Source organism: Nycticebus coucang, chromosome 8 (genome assembly GCF_027406575.1).
Source record: "Nycticebus coucang isolate mNycCou1 chromosome 8, mNycCou1.pri, whole genome shotgun sequence".
NCBI lineage: Eukaryota > Metazoa > Chordata > Mammalia > Primates > Lorisidae > Nycticebus > Nycticebus coucang.
This window is the reverse complement of record NC_069787.1, coordinates 93,944,663-93,967,035: the sequence shown is the minus strand read 5'-3', so window position 1 is coordinate 93,967,035 and position 22,373 is coordinate 93,944,663. Positions and strand designations below refer to the sequence as shown.

Sequence of the window (22,373 nt, the reverse complement as noted above, 5' to 3'; positions counted from 1 at the left end):
AGCATTAAGTTCCCTTCAGCTACTGTAGGTGGTCTTAACATGGAAAGTACACCTCTATTTAGGCCTGTCACTTGTAGAAAATCTCCAGACCTAGACATTTTATATAAGCTACCCTAAAATAAAACAAGATGAAAAACCCATAACCCTGTTTAAAATGCCTGAATTCCCAACAAAGAGACGTAATTGCAAGAACAGTTCTAAAGTGTGAAAGTGTGTAGGCAGGGCGGCGCCTATAGCTCAGTGAGTAGGGCACTGGCCCCACATACCAAGGGTGGTGGGTTCAAACCCGACCCCAGCCAAACTGCAACAAAAAATAGTGGGGTGTTGTGGTGGGTGCCTGTAGTCCCAGCTACTCAGGAGGCTGAGGCAAGAGAATCACCTAAGCCCAAGAGCTGGAGGTTGCTGTGAGCTGTGATGCCACAGCACTCTACCGAGGGTGACAGTGAAACTCTGTCTCTAAAAAAAAAGTGTAGGCAGCCTTTCTAGTCCCTACATTCTCTTAGGGGACACTTAAAGCACACAGTTGTGGCCATCGAATAACATTCTGAGCTAGCAATTCTACTTCTGAAAATTTCTATTGAGGAAATAACAGAGGATATGTGCACTGCAATTATTATTTACAATAGTAAAAAATTAGAAATAATCTAAGTGTCCAACAAAAATGAGCATGATGAGTAACACATGACAGAACCATGCAATGGACTACTATATAGTTATTGAAACAGATATTATAAAAACTACTTTGAAATTATAGATTAACAACTACATGCTCATGAGAGAAAAACTCAAGTAAGTTCAAGAAGTGGGGGGAGTCTGGCAACTTCCTGGGTGAAGAACGCTACAACTTGGACTTAACCTTACAAATACAAACAATGTAACCTAATTACATGCACCCTCATATTAATCTGAAATTTGAAAAAAAGAAAAGGGTGTTATATGTAGACGCTTACTAACATAGAAAGACTTTTTTTTTTTTTTTAAGAGACAGTCTCGGGCAGCACCTTTGGCTCAGTCAGTAAGGCACCGACCCCATTTACCGAGGGTGGCGGGTTCAAACCCAGCCCCGGCTGAACTGCAACCAAAAAATAGCCGGGTGTTGTGGCGGGCGCCTGTGGTCCCAGCTACTCGGGAGGCTGAGGCAGGAGAATCGCTTAAGCCCAGGAGTTGGAGGTTGCTGTGAGCTGTGTGATGCCATGGCACAACACCGAGGGCCATAAAGTGAGACTCTGTCTCTACAAAAAAAAAAAAAAAAGAGACAGTCTCACTTTATCGCCCTCAGTAGAGTACCCTGGTGTCACAGCTCACAGCAACCTCCAACTCCTGGGCTTAGGCGATTCTCTTGCCTCAGCTTCCCAAGTAGCTGGGACTACAAGTGCCCACCAGAACGCCTGGCTATTTTTTTGTTGCAGTTTGGCCGAGGCCAGGTTCGAACCCACCACCCTCGGTATATGGGGCCATCGCCCTACCCACTGAACCACAGGTGCTGCCCTTTTGTTTTGTTTTTGAGACTGGGTTTCAATGTTGCCTAGGCTAGAGTGCAGTGGCTGGCTATTCACAGGTATGATTATAGCACACACACAGCTCAAGTGATCCTCCTGCCTCAGCCTCCCAACCAGCTGGGACTACAGGTGCACACCACCGTACCCGCTTAGAAGTTCACATTTGAGGCAGCGCCTGTGGCTCAAAGAAGTAGGGCATTGGCCCCATATGCCAGAGGTGACGAGTTCAAACCCAGCCCCAGCAAAAACTGCAAAAAAAAAAGAAGTTCCCATTTTAGGGTGACGCCTATGGCTCAGTGAGTAGGGCACCAGCCCCATATACCGAGGGTGGCGGTTCAAACGTGGCCCCGGCCAAATTGCAACAAAAAAATAGCCGGTGTTGTAGCAGGTGCCTATAGTCCCAACTACTTGGGAGGCTGAGGTAAAAGAATCACCTAAGCCCAAGAACTTGAGGTTGTTGTGAGCTGTGACGCCACTGTACTCTACCAGGGGCAACAAAGTGAGACTCTGTCTCTAAAAAAAAAAAAATAATAACAAAACAATAAGAAGTTCATATTTTAATGTTAGGTCAAAGAAGTAAGTAATAAGAAAGCATCTTCAGGGCGGTGCCTGTGGCTCAAGGAGTAGGGCGCCGGTTCCATATGCTGGAGGTGGCGGGTTCAAACCCAGCCCCAGCCAAAAAAAAAAAAAAAGAAAGAAAGCATCTTCATGTGTTATAGCCATATTATTACTATCTTGCTAATTGGGAATATAGTTAAAAAACAAGACAACCTGGGCGGCGCCTGTGGCTCAGTCGGTAGGGCGCCAGCCCCATATACCGAGGGTGGCGGGTTCAAACCCGGCCCCGGCTGAACTGCAAACCAAAAAATAGCCGGGCGTTGTGGCGGGCGCCTGTAGTCCCAGCTACTCGGGAGGCTGAGGCAAGAGAATCGCTTAAGCCCAGGAGTTGGAGGTTGCTGTGAGCTGTGTGAGGCCACGGCACTCCCGAGGGTGATAAAGTGAAACTCTGTCTCTACAAAAAAAAAAAAAAAAAAAGACAACCTGAATATTAAGACTGGTGGGGGGGGGCCATAGAAGACTGGGAAGTGTTTGGAGCCCTATGTCATGCTTCCCAGTGAAAGCACCACAACAGAGAATGAGTGGGCTGCTGAAGCAAAAAGAAACTTTTTTTAAGCGAGGGAGCCAAGAAAACACATAATGTTGGTATTCTGCTCGCTGGACTAAGTCCTTAAACAGGACCTACCAAGGATCTATAAGGCAATGTATGGCTGGTCCACAGATAAGAACTGCAGAGGATAAGATACACAGTGACCAACAAGTGATCCCCACTTCTATACCTCAAGTCACTCCTGCCAAGCAGATAGATGCAAGGGCACTTCCCAGAGTACTACAAAGGCTTTCTGTCCTACAGTCTAGATATAGCTGGAGAAAACCAAGGGCTCAAGACAGCTTGCTTCACCCAGAACAGGAGTCCTCACTTCCCTTCCATGCAAGACCCCCCAGCATGTTGCTATGATATATTCTTGTTGAAGACCACAGAGACTTCAGACCTCGGTTTCCTGAATTATAGCTGGTATTTCTTCTTTGTCCATAACAAAACCATTCATCCCCAATAGACACACCATCACAAAATTAATAAAGACTTTTTTTTTTTTGGAGACAGATACTCAAGCTGTTGCCCTGGGTAGAGTGCCGTGGTGTCACAGCTCACACCGACTTCAAACTCTTGGGCTTAAGTGATTCTCTTGCCTCAGCCTCCAAAGTAGCTGGGACTACAGGAGCCCACCACAACACGCAGCTATTTTTTGTTACAGTTGTCATTGTTGTTTAGCAGGCCCGGGCCAGATTCAAACCCACCAGCCCCAGTGTATGTGGCTGGCACCATAACCACTGAGCTACGGACGCCAAGCCGTCCAGCTATTATTTTTGTTGCAGTTGTCATTGTTTTAGAAGACCCTGACTGGCTTTCAACCTGCCAGCCTCGGTGTATGTGGCTGGCACCCTACCCACTGAGCTACAAGTGTCACTCAATAAAGATATCTTGTTTAAACTTTAACAACTCGTTGAATGTAGCTTTTGTCTACAATTTTTTTTTTTTTTTTTTGAGACAGAGTTCAAAACCAGTAAAGCTGGTTTTAAGCTATCACCCTGGGTAGAGTGCTATGGCAACATCCAACTCTTGGGCTCAAGCAATCCTCTTGTCTCAGTTTTTCTATTTTTAGTAAAGACAGAGTCTTGTTTTTGCTCAGGCTGGTCTTGAACTCGCGAGCTCAGGCAATGCACTGGCCTCAGCCTCCCAGCATGCTAGGATTATAGGCATGAGCCATTGCGCCAGACCCATATACCAAGGGTGGCGAGTTCAAACCCGACCATAGCCAAACTGCAACAACAAAAACAAAATAGCCGGGCATTGTGGAGGGCACCTATATAGTCCCAGCTACTCAGGAGGCTGAGGCAAGAGAATCGCCTAAGGCCAAGAGCTGGAGGCTCCTGTGAGCTGTGACACCACAGCACTCTACCGAGGGTGACAAAGTAAGACCCTGCCTCTAAAAATAAATAAATAAATAACATTAACAGTGGTACTGTTTTGGATGAACTCCTTGCTGGAACCTTTTCTGTCTTCTCTTACCCAGTGGTGCCCAATCAGCCTTATACTTACTGCTTTCTGTCCTGACATCTAAATGTCTCAGTACACAATGGCAGCCAAGCCCTACCAAAGGCACCGAACTAGCTACCAAGAAAACCCAGGAGTCCTGGCAATGTCCAGCAGCCACTTCTTAATACCTCAGATACCTTAACACTACACACCTGGTCTGATCCCTTGATCTCAACAGCACTAACAAACAGCGGTTTCAGAACAGCTACAATGAAACCAAAAATTTCCTGATGACTACAGTCTGTTAATGACCAACTCAGAATATCCTAGCTCATTAGAGTTCTGGCAAAAATAACGTAAAGAGGGCAGCGCCTGTGGCTCAGCAAGTAGGGCGCCGGCCCCATATGCCGAGGGTGGCGGGTTCAAACACAGCCCCGGTCAAACTGCCAACAACAAAAAAAAAAATAGCCGGGCATTGTGGCAGGCGCCTGTAGTCCCAGCTACTCGGGAGGCTGAGGCAAGAGAATCGCAGAAGCCCAGGAGTTAGAGGTTGCTGTGAGCCGTGTGACGCCACGGCACTCTACCCGAGGGCGGTACAGTGAGACTCTGTCTCTACAAAAAAAAAAAAAAAATAACGTAAAGAGGGGCGGTGCCTGTGGCTCAGTGGGTAGGGCGCCGGCCCCATATCCCGAGGGTGGCGGGTTCAAACCCGGCCCCAGCCAAACTGCAACCAAAAAATAGCCAGGCGTTGTGGAGGGCGCCTGTAGTTCCAGCTACTCAGGAGGCTGAGGCAAGAGACTTGCCTAACCCCAGGAGTTGGTGGTTGCTGCGAGCAGTGTGATGCCACAGCACTCTACTGAGGGCGATAAGTGAGACTCAGTCTCTAAAAAAAAAAAAAAACAACAACAACTCCAAGAGCTACAGGAAAGGAAAAAAAAATAACATAAAGAGAAGATACACCTATCGCTTTATAATACTGACAGTGGACTCAGGTCAATTTATTCTGTTAGTGCCAACAGGCAAAAATACATCAATATATACAAGATTGTAGGCACACACAAGCATAAGCTGTATACATCTCCCAGCAGCCTTCTGCAGGAATGCTGAGACTATTAATTAAGGTAAATTGTGGTGTGATTGCACCTCACCCAATAATATTCACCAGAGAGGATCTATCGGAAAGCCAGGTTCCAAAGGCCCAATAAGCAAAAGCAGCACAGAGATGTAGGAAGACAAAGACAGAATGGTACTTTAGAAGAATTTATTTTAAAAGGGGTCAAAGCAGGAAGGCCACTCTCTCCATTATTTGGGACACAAAAGAGACTGACTTGCCCCTCCCCTTCAGTTTTCCCAGCAGTATTCCAGAGGACAAGGTGGCCACCTTTACCTCCTGGTTAGAGGAACAGAATAAAGTTTGTGAATAGTATCAAGCCACATTCAAGGTAAAAAATCCCTTCTGAATACAAACAGCTGAGTTTACTCAGGAAAGAACTATTATTCACACCATTACTATTTCATGCTCAAAGAGCTCAACAATACATTTTGAATCTCACAGTCAATACTTTTACACCTGAGAAGAGTCTTCTACCCCCACCCATTATCCTTGAGAAAAGATCTGTTTCAGGAGAACTCTTGCTGGGCTGTTTTGAGCAAGGAAGTAACAACCTGTTTATAGTTAGGATTTAAGAATTATCAAGAAGATAACTTATAAAGAGACAGCCAACCTTTTCTATCTTTTTTTTTTTTTTTTGAGACACAGTCTCACTCTGTTGCCCTGGGTAGAGTGCCATGGCATCATACTCATAGCAACCTCAAACTTTTGGGCTCAAGTGGTTCTCTTGCCTCAGCCTCCCAAGCAGCTGGAACTAAAGGAGCCCACCACAACGCCTGGGTAGTTTTTTCTATTTTTAGCAGAGACAGGATCTCACTCTTGTTCAGGCTGGTCTCTGAACTCCTGATTTCAGGCCATCCCTCTTACAGTGCTAGGATTATAGGCGTGAGCCATCACGCCCAGCCTCCAAACCTTTTCTGAAAGGAAAATGGGTAGAGGGAAGTAATCAACGACTGAAAGTCAAAAAAGACTATTGACTTGGGAAGGAACATATACAACCAATGATGTGTAAAATCGCAGTTCTGTTAGATCAACATGTGATTAATGCATTAAGTCATATTTATTTATTTATTTATTTTTAGTAAGTCAAATACACTAGATCATGAATACATTCACACATATGTGGGGTACAATGTGCTGATTTTTTTTTTTTATACAATCTGTCGTGGTTAGATCAAACCGATCAACATAGCTTTCACAGCATTTACTTGATTAAAGTCATATTTATTTATGAAGGCTTTTTCTATTTCTGGAAACACCAAGGAATTCTACAAACGAAGAATTCAATTTCTTGTACAAAAGGTATGAGTCTTAAGGTAATTACAGATTACTTTGAGTCACTAATCACCAAGATGTTTTCTCCATCTAAGTGGCCAAAGAGGGTCGCTTTCAATAGGTCACTGTTTCTAGCAAACCTCTTCCTGAGTCCACTATTCCCAATCTCACTCCTGTCTAAAATAAACAGCAAATCCCAGACTGGTGGAGTCTCTTTCATGGCCACTTTGGAGAGTCACAAAACCATGACTCAAAAACAGTTACAATGAATTTAAATAATAATTCTCAATAGGAGAGATAAAGTTTTCCTATTCCACTTACCCTCCACATCATGATAAACTACACATTAAAGCTATTCTCAGTATTAATAATTTATATTAATACTTTAGAAGGTTTAGTGGTTCTGTCAAAATCGGAAATAAAAAAATTAGTGGATTATTTCTGATTTTAATTCAATTTTGTTCATAATTCGATAAGATATTGATTTCAATTAAATTTCAATCTACTCAGAATTGCTGACGGTGTATAATATATGCACCAGGCAATATAAATTATCTTGTTGCCAAACTCAACAAATACTTCTCATGCTATCTTGTTGATAGAATCTGACATTTAAATTCCGTTTATCTTAACTACCTGCTCTTGATCTCTGTAATGAATTAGGTATTCTAACTATGTTGTTCCTCTGGTCTCCTCATCTTGGCAGTGGGGGGCACCACACTCCCGCTCTGCCCAAGGTAGGACCCTTGGCGTTTTCCCCATGTCTCATTCTTCTTTACCACTGCGCCTTCTCTCATCATCACTTCTATTGTCCAATCTCTCTCGCTCTCTCTCTTTTTTTTGAGACAGAGTTTCTCTCTGTCACCTGGGGTAGAGTGCCGAGGCATCATCACAGCTCACAGCAACCTCAAATTCCTGTGTTCAAGAGATCCTCTTGCCTCAGCCTCCTGAATAGTTGCTGGGACTACAGGCACCAGCCACAAGACCCAGCCAGTTTTTCTATTTTAAGCAGAGATGGGGTCTCACTCTTGTTCAGGCTGGTCTCAGGCTCCTGAGCCCAGGAAATTCACCAGCCTTGGCCACCCGGAGTGCTGGGATCTAGTTCTTCCTCTCCCCAGTACTCCTATCAGAAGAGCATCACTATCACCTAAAATGGAAAATTTCAATTGCTTGTTTCTTATCTGGACCTCTCTACTCCACTAACCTCAGGATGAGCTTCCTGGCACCCCTGTGTAACAGTAATAACAACATAATTCTTACAGAGCCCTTACACCTTGTCAGGATCTGTTCCTACCTTGCTTAAAATCCATTACCACTCTAGTACAGTCACAGGACAAATTTTAAGCCTTAGTAGAAAAGAGTCATCAGGACCCACCACTGAACAACCCCTCCAGAAACAGAATGAATGATGCAAATACCTCCAATATGTTTTCCTTAACTGTTCTCTGCCAATAATGTTCTTTATAGCAAATATTTAGAAATCAAAGTACATAGAGGAGACCCTCCATAGCTGACCACCTCCTTAAGTTGACCTAATTTTCATAGACCAGAGATGCACCACATGCATACAGATATCAGTACAGCAGGTCTCATTTCTTATATTAACCAGTTTCTTACTGTGGGTGATTGACTTACAGAGGTTCTACTATGTACCTATAGAACTCATGTGTCAAAGTAGAAAATCACAAGAGAAATTAGAAAATGTTTTGAACTAAAAAAAAAAGAAAATGTTTTGAACTGTATAGTGAAAATACCACATAACAAAATTTGTGAGATGCAGCTAATATAATGCCTAGAGGAAAATTTAGAACTGTAAACGTTTATACAAGAAAAGGTCGAAAAACGAATGCCATAAGAGTCTACCTTAAGAAGTCTGAAAAAGGTTGGGTACAGTGGTTCATGGCTATAATACTAGCACTTCGGGAAGCTAAGGTGAGTGGATCACATGAGCTTACGTGTTCCAAACTAGCCTGAGCAAGACTGAGACCCCATCTCCACTAAAAAGAGAAAAATTAGCTGGGAATTGTGGAGGGTGCCTGTAGTCCCAGCTCCTTGAGAGGAATACAGGGCATCTATGAAAACCATCATCCTCTACAATAAAATAGACAATGCCAAGATCAGGAAAATTTAAAGGATGTACATTCTCACCATTTCATTTAACATTATACTAGAAGTCACACATATGGCTGGGTGCAGTGGCTCACACCTATAATCCCGGTATTCTAGGAGGTCGAGGTGGGCAGATCGCCTGAGCTCAAGAGTTCAAGACCAGCCTGAGGAAGAGCAAGATCCCTGTCTCTGAAAAAAATAGATGGGCATTATGGCAGGTGCCTGCAGTTCCAACTACTTGGGAGGCTGAGGCAAGAGGATCTTTGAGGTTGCTATGAGCTAAGATGCCACGGTACTCTATGGCGGGTGACCAGGTAAGACTCGGTCAAAAAAGTAAAAAGGGACGCGGCACCTGTGGCTAAGTGGGTAGCGTGCCGGCCCCATATACCCAGGGTGGTGGGTTTAAACCCAGCCCCGGCCAAACTGCAACAAAAAAATAGCCGGGCGTTGTGGCGAGTGCCTCTACTCCCAGCTACTCCAGAGGCTGAGGCAAAAGAATGGCCTAAGCCCAGGAGTTGGAGGTTGCTGTGAGCTGTGACGCCATAGAACTCTGCCGAGGGCAATAAAATAAGACTCTGTCTCTAAAAAAAAAAAAGAAGAAGAAGAAAAGAAAGAAAGCATATAGATGGGGGAAAAAAGCAACTGTCTGTATTCTTAGATAAATGACTGTTTATGTAGAAAATCCCCCCACTCCCCCAAAAAAAAAAGAAAAAGAAAATCCTAAAGGAATCTACAGAAGTTCTACTAGAATAAATGAACTTAGGTAATAAACACTAGGCCAATATACAAAAATCAAATGTATTTCTACACAGAAACAAACAAAAGAAAAATCTAAATAGCTAAAATGTATTTTAATAATATACTTTACTGAGTGGCACCGATAGGTCAGTGGGTTGGGCACTGGCCACATACACTGGGGCTGGCAAGTTTGAACCTGGCCTGGGCCAGCTAAAACAACGACAACTGCAACAGAAAAATAGCCAGGCGTTGTGGCGGGCGCCTGTAGTCCCATCTACTTGGGAAGCTGAGGCAAGAGAATCGCTTAAGCCCAAGAGTTTGAGGTTGCTGTGAGGTTACACTCTACCGAGGGTGACATAATAAGACTCTGTCTAAAAAAAAATAAAAAACAGAAAAACTGAGGCAAGAGGATGGCTTGAGCCCAGGAGCTAGAGGTTATTGCGAGCTATGATGATGCCATCAGGGCGACAGCTTCAGAGAGAGAGAATACATAAAGAACATTTAACAACTCAGTAAGACATACACCCAATTTTTAAAAATGGACAAATGTCGGGCGGCGCCTGTGGCTCAAGGAGTAGGGCATCGGTCCCATATGCTGGAGGTGGTGGGTTCAAACCCAGCCCTGGCCAAAAAAAAATGGACAAATGTCCTAGCACTCTGGGAGGCGAAGGCTAGTGGATCACCTGAGCTCACAAGTTTAAAACAGGCCTGAGCAAGAGCGAGACTCTGTGTCTAAAAAAAATAGCTGAGTGTTGTGGTAGGTACCTGTAGTTCCAGCTACTTAGGAGGTTGAGGCAAGAGGATCACTTGAATCCAGGAGAGTAAGGTTACTGTGAGCTATGCCACAGCACTCAACACAGGGTGACAGAGTAAAACTCTGTCTCCAAACAAACAAATCCACAAAAAAGGACAAATGATTTGAAAATTTTACCACAAAAAATGTATGAAGAGGCGGCGCTGTAGCTCAGACGGTAGGGCGTCAGCCACATATACCAAGGCTAGCAGGTTCAAACCCAGCCCAGGCCAGCTAAAAACAACAATGACAACTGCAACAAAAAAATAGCTGGGCGTTGTGGTGGGCTTCTGTAGTCCCAGCTACTTGGGAGACTGAGACAAGAGAATCACTTAAGCCCAAGACTTTGAGGTTGCTATGAGCTGTGATGCCATAGCACTCTACGCAGGGCGACAGCTTGAGATTCTGTATCAAAAAAAAAACAGGTATGAAGAGCAAAGAAGCACAAGGAAAGATCAATAATTACATTAATGAATAATGACATCATTAGGAAGTGCAAATCAAAACCACAAAATACTATTTCACACTCACTAGAATGATTATAATCCAAAAGACCAAAAATATCAAAGGTTATCAAGGATGTAGAGAAACTGGAACCTTATATAATGCTGGTGGGAATGTAAAATAATAGAGCCACCTTGGAAAACTTTCTTAAAAGTTTGGCACTTTTGCTACTTGGGAGGCTGAGGCAAGAAAATTGCCTAAGCCAGGGGTGGCGCCTGTGGCTAAGTGAGTAGGGCACCGGCCCCATATGCCGAGGGTAGCGGGTTCAAACCCAGCCCCGGCCAAACTGCAACAAAAAAATAGCCAGGCGTTGTGGTGGGCGCCTGTAGTCCCAGCTGCTGGGAGGCTGAGGCAAGAGAATCACGTAAGCCCAAGAGCTTGAGGTTGCAGTGAGCCATGTGATGCTATGGCACTTTACCGAGGGCAGTAAAGTGAGACTCTGTCCCTACTAAAGAAAAAAAAAAAAAAGAAAATTGCCTAAGCCCAGGAGTTGGAGGTTGCTACGAGCTGTGTGATGCCAAGCACTCTATCCAGGGCAATAGAGTGAGACTCTGTCTCTACAAAAAAAAAAAAAAAAAGGTTGGCACTTTCTTAAAATGTTAAACAGAGACTTACCATGTGACCCAGCAATCCCACTCCTAGTTATCTATATAACAGAAATGAAAATATATTGTCTACATTAAGCCCTAGATATGGTCATAGCAGCTTATTTCATAATAGCCACAAATAGGAAACTATCCAAATGTCTACCAATTAATGAATGGATGGATTAAAAAATGTGGTATATTCAATCAAAACTCTTTATTCAACAAAAAAAGAACACACTACTGACACATAATACAATACGGATGAACCTCAAAACAGGCAACAAAAGAAAGAACCAGGCAACAAAAGACTACATATTGTATGATTCCATTTATATGAAATTTCTAGGACCCGCAAAACTATAAAAACAGAAGATCAGTAGTTGCTTGGGGTTGGGAGTGTTGACTACTGCAAACAGACACAAGGGAACTTTTTAGGTGACAAAAATGTTCTAAAACTGGGACTGTTGTAATGGTTTCACAGTTATATAAATTTACTAAAACTCATAAAATGATATACTTTAAAATGGATGAGTTTAATGGTATATAAATATTTTAATAAGGCCGTTTAAAAAATAAAGCTGACTGACGAATAAGTGATGAAGCAAATGTAGCAAGACATTATCAATTGTATTATATAGATGGTAGATATATGGATTATCACTATACATTCTTTTTTTTTAATATAATTATTTTCTTTTTTTTTTTTTGAGACAGTCTCACTATGTCACCCTTAGTAGTGTCGTGGTGTCACAGCTCACAGCAACCTCAAACTCTTGGGCTTAAGTGATTCTATTGCCTCAGCTTCCCAAGTAGCTGGGACTATACTACACAATTCTTTTTTTTTTTGGTAGAGACAGAGTCTCACTTTAACGCCCTTGGTAGAGTGCTATGGCGTCACACAGCTCACAGCAACCTCCAACTCCTGGGCTTAGGCCATTCTCTTGCTTCAGCTTCCCAAGTAGCTGGGACTACAGGCACCTGCCACAGGCCCAGGTATATTTTTGTTGCAGTTTGGCCAGGGCCGGGTTTGAACCTGCCACCCTTGGTATATGGTGCTGGCACCCTAACCACTGAGCCCCAGGAACCACCCCCTATACAATTCTTTAAACTCATTTGTATGTTTAAAATGTTTCATAATAGAAGTTGGGGGTAAGGTTTGCTAAATTTAACTCAATGGCAGTCATTTACATAATCACACGTCACAACATACTACTGTGTCAAATACCTCACTTTGACTTTTTTTTTTTTTTGCATTTTTGGCTGGGGCTGGGCTTGAACCCACCACCTCTGGCATATAGGGCCAGCGCCCTACTCCCCTGAGCCACAGGCACTGCCCCTTCACTTTGACTTTTTTACATATAATCCTCAAAATGACAAATTGCTCTTTACAGTTTTTTTTTTTTTTTTGTAGAGACAGAGTCTCACTGTACCACCCTCGGTAGACTGCCATGATGTCACACAGCTCACAGCAACCTACATCTCTTGGGCTTAAGCGATTCTCTTGCCTCAGCCTCCTGAACAGCTGGGACTACAGGCACCCGGCACAACACCCGGCACAACACCCGGCTATTTTTTTGTTGCAGTTTGGCCGGGGCTGGGCTTGAACCCACCACCCTCGGCGTATGGGGCCGGCGCCCTACTCACTGAGCCACAGGCACCGCCCCTTTACAGTTGTTTTTTTTTTAAGACAGCATCTCAATATGTCGCCCTTAGTAGAATGCTATAGCATCACAGCTCACAGCAACCTCAAACTCCTGGGCGTAAGCAATTCTCTTGCCTGGGCCTCCCAAGTAGCTGGGACTACAGGTGCCTGACACAACACCTGGCTATGTTTTCTTATCCTTATTGTTGTCATTGTTGTTCAGCAGGCCCAGACTGGATTTGAACGCACCAGCCCCAGTGCATGTGGCCAGGACCCTAAGAGTGAGCGACGGGCACCGAGCCCCCATTACAGTTTTAAGATAGTTTTAACCGGGCGGCGCCTGTGGTTCAAAGGAGTAGGGCGCCAGCCCCATATACTGGAGGTGGTGGGTTCAAATCCAGCTCTGGCCAAAAATGGCAAAAAAAAATAGTTTTAACCAAAAGTTAACTGATTATATATTGTGAATCTTAGTATAAAGTATCATTTCCACATGGGTGATGATGCTGGTTACTTTATAACACTCTCTCTGGCTCTTTCCCCATCTCCCTGACCAAGGTTTCTTAGTATTCCATTGGACGCTCTGCTCCCAGTCTACCAGATCCTTAAACATGGCTGCTCCAGAGGCACAGCTCTCAGGCCTGCCTTCTTCTCATTCCCTGGCTTTTCTTTGAGCAATTCCATTCGTGCATGCCTGTACCACAGTGTGTGAACGTAATCCACAAAGTCCTCTCTCATTTTAATGAACACAGGAAAAAGGAGGAAGACTGAACAAGTGGGAAATGGGGGTAAGTATAAAGTTCATCTAAGAGTGAAGGGTGCCCTCAAGTTTCTAGATAGTCCACAGAAGGCTGTTACAGGGTCAAAGATGGGGTCAGAGCAGAAGCCAAGAGCAGCTCATCTTCCCTACCTTTCTTTCTTCTTTCCCTGTACCCTCCTAACCTGCATTATAGTGGGTCATACACTGGTGGGGAACTTTCTCCTTTTGGTTGCCATTTGCCCTAGACATGCTCTTCATAACCTATAGCAGTGACTTTCAACTGGTGTGTCATGAGTGGGCATCTTAGGTCTGCCAGGATTTTTTTTTTTTTTTTTTTGAACAGAGTCTCACTATGTCACCCTCTGCACAATGCTGTGGCGCCACAGCTTATAGCAACCTCACACTCCTGGGCTTAAGTGATTCTCTTGCCTCAGCCTCCCAAGTAGCTGGGACTATAGGCACCTGCCACAATGCCTGGCTATTTTTTTTTTTTGGTTGTAGTTATCATTGTTGTTTGGCAGGCCCCGGGCCGGATTTGAACCCGCCAGCTCCAGTGTATGTGGCTGGTGCCCTGGTGCCCTAGCCATTGAGCTACAGGCACTAAGCCAGGAATTATTTTTTTTTTTTAATTTTGAGACAGAATCTCAGTCACCCTCAGTGGAGTGCAATGGCATCATAGCTCACAGCAACCTCAAGCTCTTGGGTTCAAGCAATCCTCTTGCCTCAGCCTCCCAAGTAGGTAGGATACAGGCACCTGCCACAACGCCCGGCTATTTTTAGAGATGGGATCTTGCTTAGGCTAGTCTCAAGCTCCTAAGGTTAAGCCACCCACTGCATTAGCCTTCCAGAGTATTAGGATTACAGGTGTAAGCCACTGTGCCCAGCCCTGCCACAGAGATTTTTAAAGATCATTAATTAAATTATTTTCCAAAGAAGTTCAAAGCACAGTAAGTATATTCTTTTTTTATTTTTTTTAATCAACATAATTTAAGTATGTTGCGGAAAGTTTAACTATAGGTTCAAGTGTGCTGTGAGATAAAAAAGGTTGAAAAATATTGACCTATAGGCTTTGTTTTGTCACTGCATTTACAATCTCAACACCCTCAGATGGTTTCCATATCTTTATTTCAAGAAGCATTCAGCTACATGCATGGCAAGAGGATTTAGATTCTGGTATTTTCCAAAGTTCATAGGCAAACATCTGTTACCCTCTATATTTTGTCAAATAAATTTGAAGAACATCTTTCTAACACAGGCCCTCAAACATGTTCAGTAGTTACCACTTGGTTACACTAGGCATAAATACCTAAAGGAGTAGACAGTTGCTTAGGAGTAAAGTTCCCTTTTCTGTTTTTTAAATAACATAGTAAATGTGTGTCACACTATTCTATGCCTTCTTCAAAAGCAGGGGGAGTAGGCCAGGGGGAAATCTAGGACACGGAGCAATGATGCTAAGATTTCCTCAAAGAGATAAAGTGTAAATGAATGCTTTAGCCACAATTACCAATAGGCAGTTCCTGACACGGCAGAGCACAAATCTACAACCTCAGCATTTCATAAAATGTTCTGAAGCCATTTTCGTCCACAATCTGAGGGCTTTAGAGACTAAGGAAATTAAATCAAACTGGCAGCTTAGAATGGAGACTACTTTAGTAAGAGATAAAACTTCTCAATCTCTGTGCCCTCTGACCCACTCTTTAGTAGGAGACAACTACAGAGTTTTGGGTGACTCTAGTAACAATTTGGTAGTGGTCTTACACCAGCAATTCTGTGACTTGCTGCCCCACTCTGTTTCAACTTTATTCAGGGTATACTTTCTCCACTAGGTCCCTAAGCAGAAAGTAAATTGTGGTGAAATCATTTTTCAAATCATGCGTCCCAAGTCCACCAAAAGTTTGTTAGTAACTGACAGCCACAAATCCAGAAATTTATTTCCTCCCTCCTCTCCATATTCAAGTAAGTCTATATCAAAATTTTAAATTAATCAGTGGAACAACCATTTGAGTTCCCTGACCACAAAGACCAGAGGCAGATAAATCCTGCTACTGAAGGAAACACTAAGCAACTATTACATTCAGGACCCTTTTTAGTACACAGCCAATATCTTATCTTCGGAAAAAATATGTTAAGAGTTTCAGGAAATTTAAAAGTTACTACCTGACATCCCAAAGCACTTGGATAGTATATGTTTCATATTCAAAATAATGCATAGAACATACTCATTTTATATAACGGTCAAGGCACACACTGAATAACCTCTGCTCCTGACAAGTTCCCCAAGGAAATCTATGAACATGGTCAGTTTCTTCTTTGTCTTTATAGTATCCTATAGCTGGTTTAAGCTGTCCAGCCCTAAGGGACAACTCAGCAACATAGCTTATACATAGATTTTTTTCCCCCAGAAAAAAGAAATCCAGCAGCCCACCAAAACTGTCACCAGCCCTTCCCACACTTACCAGTGCCATAGGGAGGATGCAGCTGATGGCAGTGAGCATCAACGGCCTGAAAAAATACAGGTGGTAGTTTCAATTTTTATTTAGAATTCTTACTTGCCAACTGCCTGAAATCTTTTAAACCTACATGGTTCTTCATGCCTCAGCCTGTGTTAAACCACTTCATGGTCCAATCACATTTGCTAACAAACACTAGTGGTCACTCACTAAAAAGCAGAAATGAAGAAAAGGGGTGAACTGAGGGCCAGCTTCTGGGCCTGGGGCAGAAAGGGACATGATATAGGAAAACCAGCGTAACAAGATCAAGATGGATGAATTCAGAGGTCTTGGAGGCCAGGGATGGTAGGGAGGGAGGCAAGAATGTACTAGAGGGATAAGAAGGTTAAAGCACAGAGAAAGGAGCAGGTGAACACCAGCCTGGAACGGGACAATATCAACACTGGTAGTGGTGGCTGATAGAGGGTCCCAGAAGGCTTCTGATCTTAGACAAGGTTCATCCCTTATTTAAGTGGGAGAATTTTATTCCTCCCATAGATCACACCTACACCTACTCTCAGCCTCTAAAACAGCAGTTCTCAACCCGTGGGTCACAACCCACAGGAACTGTATTAAAGGCCACGGCATTAGGAAGATTGAGAGCCACTGCTCTAAAAGGTCAACTCTCTGGCACTGGACCATAATTTTGCCCCCTTTCATTTTTTCTTTACAGGTCCATGCAGGGAGGGCTGACTACTTATAGTCAAGACAACCACATGTTAAACATGCTTTTAAATCTGATTAATAAACACAAATTTGAAGATTTCTCACCAGTCCAACCTTAATTTAGTCCTAATTGCTATGGTCCCTGGTCATTAAAATCAATACCAAAAAGTGCCTCACTCAGCTGGGTACCCATAGCTCAGTGGTTAGGGTGCTAGCCACATATTCCAGGGCTGGTGGGTTCGAACCCAGTCTGGGCCTACTAAACAAACAAACAAAAAATAGCCAGGTGTTGTGGTGGACGCCTGTAGTCCCCGCAACTAGGGAGACTGAGGCAAGAGAATTGCTTAAGCACAAGACTTGGAGGTTGCTATGAGCTAAGATGCCACAGCATTCTACCAAGGGTGACAAACTGAGACTTCTCAATTAATAAAAGAAAAAAGTGTCTCACTCAATGAAAAATTATTTATGCAGGGCGGTGCCTGTGGCTCAGTGAGTAGGGCACCAGCCCCATATACCGAGGGTGGCAGGTTCAAACCTGGCCCCTGCCAAACTGCAGCAAAAAAATAGCTGGGCACCTGCAGCCCCAGCTACTCGAGAGGCTGAGGCAAGAAAATTGCCTAAGCCCAAGAGCTGGTGGTTGCTATGAGCTGTGACGTCACGGCACTCTACCGAGGGCAATAAAGTGAGACTCCGTCTCTTAAAAAAAAAAAAAGAAAAATTATTTATATAAAATACGATGATGTAAAAATATGAAAGTCATCATTCCTTAACCATGAGGGTACACTTTTTATTATGAAAAATTTCAAACATCTATAAAAATGAAAAGTAATAAAATCCATGTACCCATCATCCTGCTCTAACATCAACTGACTCATAACCAAGCCAAATGTATCTCCATTTCAGCCCTTCCCTCTCCCTCTAGGTTACTGTAAAGTAAATCCCAGCCAACTCTTTTGGGGTATATTTAACTGAAAATCTTCCATGAAGTAATTAGTACAAAAAGCTGATTGACCCTTCTAGAATTCTAACAGATTTCTAGGGAGATGCCACATAAGCAGGATGACTACCACTTCAGCAAATCAAGGTCATGTCCAGCAACCAAAATCAAAAGAAATGGAGATAGAAGTGATATCAAATGAACTATATACAGTAGGCTACAGCCACACACCATCCTGTCCAAAAATGACTTCAAAAAATGCTGATTCTTCCAGCTACTGCTACTATGAGGAGACAAAGAGAGGAAATACCAGCTAGCGAGTACCATCCAGGTCCCCCCTCTTCTCCAGAAAGAGTACCCTCAGAGACCAACACATATCTTAATGACCAATTCACAGACTCCAACAGTATGTTCGATGACAGAGCTTCTTCCCAACTGACTGCAATTCTTAGTTACCTCCTTAACTGTGTTTAAAACACATAACCCTATTTTGGGTGTAGCACCTATTGCTCAGTGGATAGGGCACTAGCCACATACACCACGGCTGGTGGGTTCAAACTGGCCTGGGCCAGCTAAACAACAATGACGACTGTAACAACAACAACAAAAATAACCAGGCATTGTGGCAGGTGGCTGTAGTCCCAGCTACTTGGGAGGATGAGGCAAGAGAATAGCTTAAGCCCAAGAGTTTGAGGTTGCTGTGAGCTGTGACACCGTGGCACTCTGTCCAATGCAACAGCTTGAAACTTCTTTTTTTTTTTTTTTGGCCGGGGCTGGGCTTGAACCCACCACCCCTTGTATATGGGGCTGGCACTCTACTCCTTGAGCCACAGATGCCACCCAAACTCCTTCTTAAAAAAAAAAAAAAAAAGAGAGAGAGAGAGCAAAACAACAACACATAACACTATTTTTATAATCTTTATGCATAAACAGAAAGAAACAGAATAGAAGGGCTGTTTTGACTGTCTCCTTTTCTGCCAAAATCAAGAACCTGGAATAGTATTAGTCCCAACACTAAGTCCTATATGCTAACATGACCCTCTGCCCCAAGTAACCAGACACCTATACCCTCCTCCAGAGCATATAAAGGGATAAAGGCCTTCTAAGCCAAAAGGATGTGCAAGCTAGCAGAAGCCAGATACAGCTCCTCTGAGAAAGGTAAAAAGGATGGCAGACTAAGGTGTTTCCTGAAGGTTGCAAGAACGGAGCGATCTTGCAAGTATACAGGTTAGGGACAAGAGCAATAGGAAAGAGCTCAGGCTGGAGCTTAAAGAATCCACTTTAAGATTTTAGCAGAGCAAAGAGGTACCTTGATCAAAGAGGTGTCTTCAACGGATAAATAAGAAAAATATGAATGAGAAGTAGAAAAGGTTTTATTATTTATTTATACCTCCTCTCTTGCCATTCTAAAAAAAGAGAAGACAGAAATTAAAGACAAAGAGATTTAAGGTAGAGGTCCAACTATTTTTTCCCCATCTCTTCTAGCATCTACCTAAAAGTTAAAACAGAAGAAATTCTGGAGAGACTTGTTTATTGGGAAACAATTCTTAACTAACCTCAACTGCCAATGAACAAATAAAATCAAATGGTTCAAAAAAGTACTTTGAGGGCTCGGCACCTGTAGCTCAGACGGCTCGAGCGCCAGCCATATACACCAGAGCTGGCAGGTTCGAATCCAGCCCAGACCAAAAAAATAGCTGGGCGTTGTGGTGGGCGCCTGTAGTCCCAGAAACTTGGGATGCTGAGCATCCCAAGAGAATCACTTGGGCCCAGGAGTTTGAGGTTGTTGTGAGCTGTGATGCCACGGCACTCTACCCGGGTCCCAGCTGCTCCAGTGGCTGAGGGAGAAGGATCACTTAAGCCTAGGAGTATGAGGCTAGACTGATGGGACTGCTGTGAGCTAGACTGATGGGACTGCTGTCTGGCCTGGCCAATAGAGTGAGACTGGTCTCAAAAAAAAAAAAAAAGCCACTTTGATGAAAAGGAACATGGTTCTCCCTCCTCTCCACAAGCAACTATCTTCCTACTGAGAAGAAATCTATTCCTGTCATTTGTCAAAGTTTTTCTCGTTGTTACCAATGTCACTGAGAGTACATCCATAACTCTAAGTTGACTTAGCTTAACTTATACGCTATTTACCTCTCCCTCTCCAATTCCAACTTTATGATGTATAAATCACTATCTTTAGTTCTTGTATCAGTTACCTTTGAAACTTTGTAAACTTTACAATACTGTTCACAAGAACGGAATTGTATTTTCTTCCCTGTGGGTCCAAAATCACTTCCCTGGGGCCAAAGGAGAACGTTCATATATTAGGCACAACTACATTATTTACTCAACACCAACTACTAAAATTTGTGCCACATGTGGCTTTATATTATATTTACATAATTATGCTTTGTGTAGTTTTCTGCTTTGTGTGAAAATTCTAACCTCTTCACCCTTGTAATAAGTAAGGTTTCTTCCGCATTCTATGGTATTTGTCTAGCTTCTTTGTTCTATTACATGGTATCTACTCCATTCTTACCCATGAATTTATTTTCTTAAATATCACCAAAACTGTTCAAATTTGGGTTGAATGTTTTCTAGACCTATTGTAAAGCTGAAAATCATGAGACTTTATATTAGACTACTAGGTTAGTTCAACCATTTCTTACATTCTTTTTCTATTTTTTGGTTTTCATATTCAAGTAACAACTTCAAAAAAAGTACAAGGATCCCCTTTAGTATACTGGTGAGTAAAAAAAAAAAAAAAACAGATACAAAGGAGGACACATTTTGCAAGTCCTTGTATCTCGGAAAATGAGTTTATTTTACAACAGCAGAATTCTATTTAGGTTCAAAATCATTTTTTTCTCAAGACTTTGGAGACTGTTGTTCTACTCTTTACTGGTTCTCACTGCTACTGCTAAGATGTCTGATTCCCATTTCTTGTAGAAGACCCAGTTTACTTTATGGACTTTTTTTGAGACACAGTCTCACTATGTTGCCTTAGTAGAGTGCCATGGCATCACGGCTCACAGCAACCTCAAACTCTTGGGCTTAAGCGATTCTCTTGCCTCAGCCTCCCAAGTAACTGGGATACAGGTACCCACTATAACACCCGGCTATGTTTTGGTTGCAGATGTCATTGCTGTTTAGCAGGCCAGGGCCGGGCTCGAACCCACCAACTTTGGTGTATTTGGCTGGTGCCCTACTCACTGAGCTATGGGTGCCAAGCCTACTTTATAAAAAGGCTTTCTCTCTATCCTTGTTCTGATTGCAGTGATTGGCTTGGCGCCTGTGGCTCAAGCGGCTAAGGCGCCAGCCACATACACCTGAGCTGGCAGGTTCAAATCCATCCTGGGCCCGCCAAACAACAATGACAGCTGCAACCAAAAAATAGCTGGGCATTGTGGCGGGCACCTATAGTCCCAGCTACTTGGGAGGCGGAGACAGGAGACTCGCTTGAGCCCAGGAGTTGGAGGTTGCTGTAAGCTGTGATGCTATAGCACTCTACCCAGGGCGACAGCTTGAGGCTCTGTCTAAAAAAAAAAAAAAAAAGAAATTGCAGTGATTATTCTTGTAATGGATCTTTATTTATACTTCTGGGCAATGGGCAGACTCTTTCGATATAAAGATTGCAGACTGTACCTCTCTTTGGCTCCCAGAAATTTTCTTTTATGTTTTTAATATTTTCCTCCTTTCGGCTTTTTAAAAAACATTTGGGCTGGGCATAGTGGCTCACACCTATAATCCTAGCACTCGGCGAGACCGACATGAGTAGATTGCCTGAGCTTATGAGTTTGAGACAAGCCTGAGCCAGAACAAAACCCCATCTCTAAAAATAGCCAGGCATTGTGGCAGGTACCTGTAGGCCCAGCTACTTGCGAGGCTGAGGCAAAAGAATCTCTTAAACCCAAGAGTTTGAGGTTGCTGTGAACTGTGACCTGACAGTACTCTATGAAGGGTGACAGAGTGAGACTCTGTTTCAAAAAAAAAAAGTTGGTACAGATAGGGTCTCTCTGTTACTCAGGCTGGTCATTAACTCCTGTCCTCAGCAATCTTCCCACTTTGACCTCCCAAGGAATATAGGCATGAGCCAGAGTGCCTAGCCATCCCTTCAATTTTCTGTTTGTACCTCCAAGGTCTGTACATTCATTCTTACCCTGTTTTTCAGGCTAGAATGCCATGGCATCAGCCTAGCTCATAGCAACCTCAAACTCCCGGGTGCAAGCGATTCTCCTGCCTCAGCTTCCTGAGTGTGAGACTCAATGGAGGTTCACACCTCAGTTCTAGTACATGCTGGAACTCCTAGATTGATCAATGTCTCTCTCTTTTCTTTCTATTTTTTGCACATATTTTGGCTTTATATTGGGAGATTTTCTTGATTTTTATCTTCTGATCTATAGAACATTTTTTAATTTGGCAAACCAATAACTAAGCTTTGGTTCCCCCCACCATTTTTTCCTGATGGTACCTGAATATTTTATGGATGCCACATCTTGAATATTCCAGAGAATACTAAATAGACTGCCATCAAACATAGGAAAAATTGGCTGGGCACAGTGGCTCACACCTATAATTCTAGCACTCTGTAAGGCTGACACTAGTGGACTGCTTGAGCTTAGGAGTTTGAGACCAGCCTGAGCAAGAGCAAGACTCCGTCTCTATGGAAAAAAAAAAAGAAA

At 43.2% G+C, this 22,373-nt stretch overlaps 1 protein-coding gene across 4 annotated transcripts in view; it reads right to left on the bottom strand.

The window, feature by feature from the left end:
• The window catches only part of ARIH2 (ariadne RBR E3 ubiquitin protein ligase 2), a 77,244-nt gene that overhangs the window by 26,592 nt on the left and 28,279 nt on the right, over positions 1-22,373 (bottom strand). The window contains exon 2 of one of the 4 annotated variants that reach the window (XM_053599105.1): positions 16,068-16,113. The exons of the other annotated variants lie outside the window; for them this stretch is intronic. Within the exon in view, the coding sequence (XP_053455080.1) occupies positions 16,068-16,106 (39 nt within the window). The 5' untranslated portion in view covers positions 16,107-16,113. The remainder of the gene's footprint in view (positions 1-16,067; positions 16,114-22,373) is intronic. 4 annotated transcript variants of the gene reach the window in all.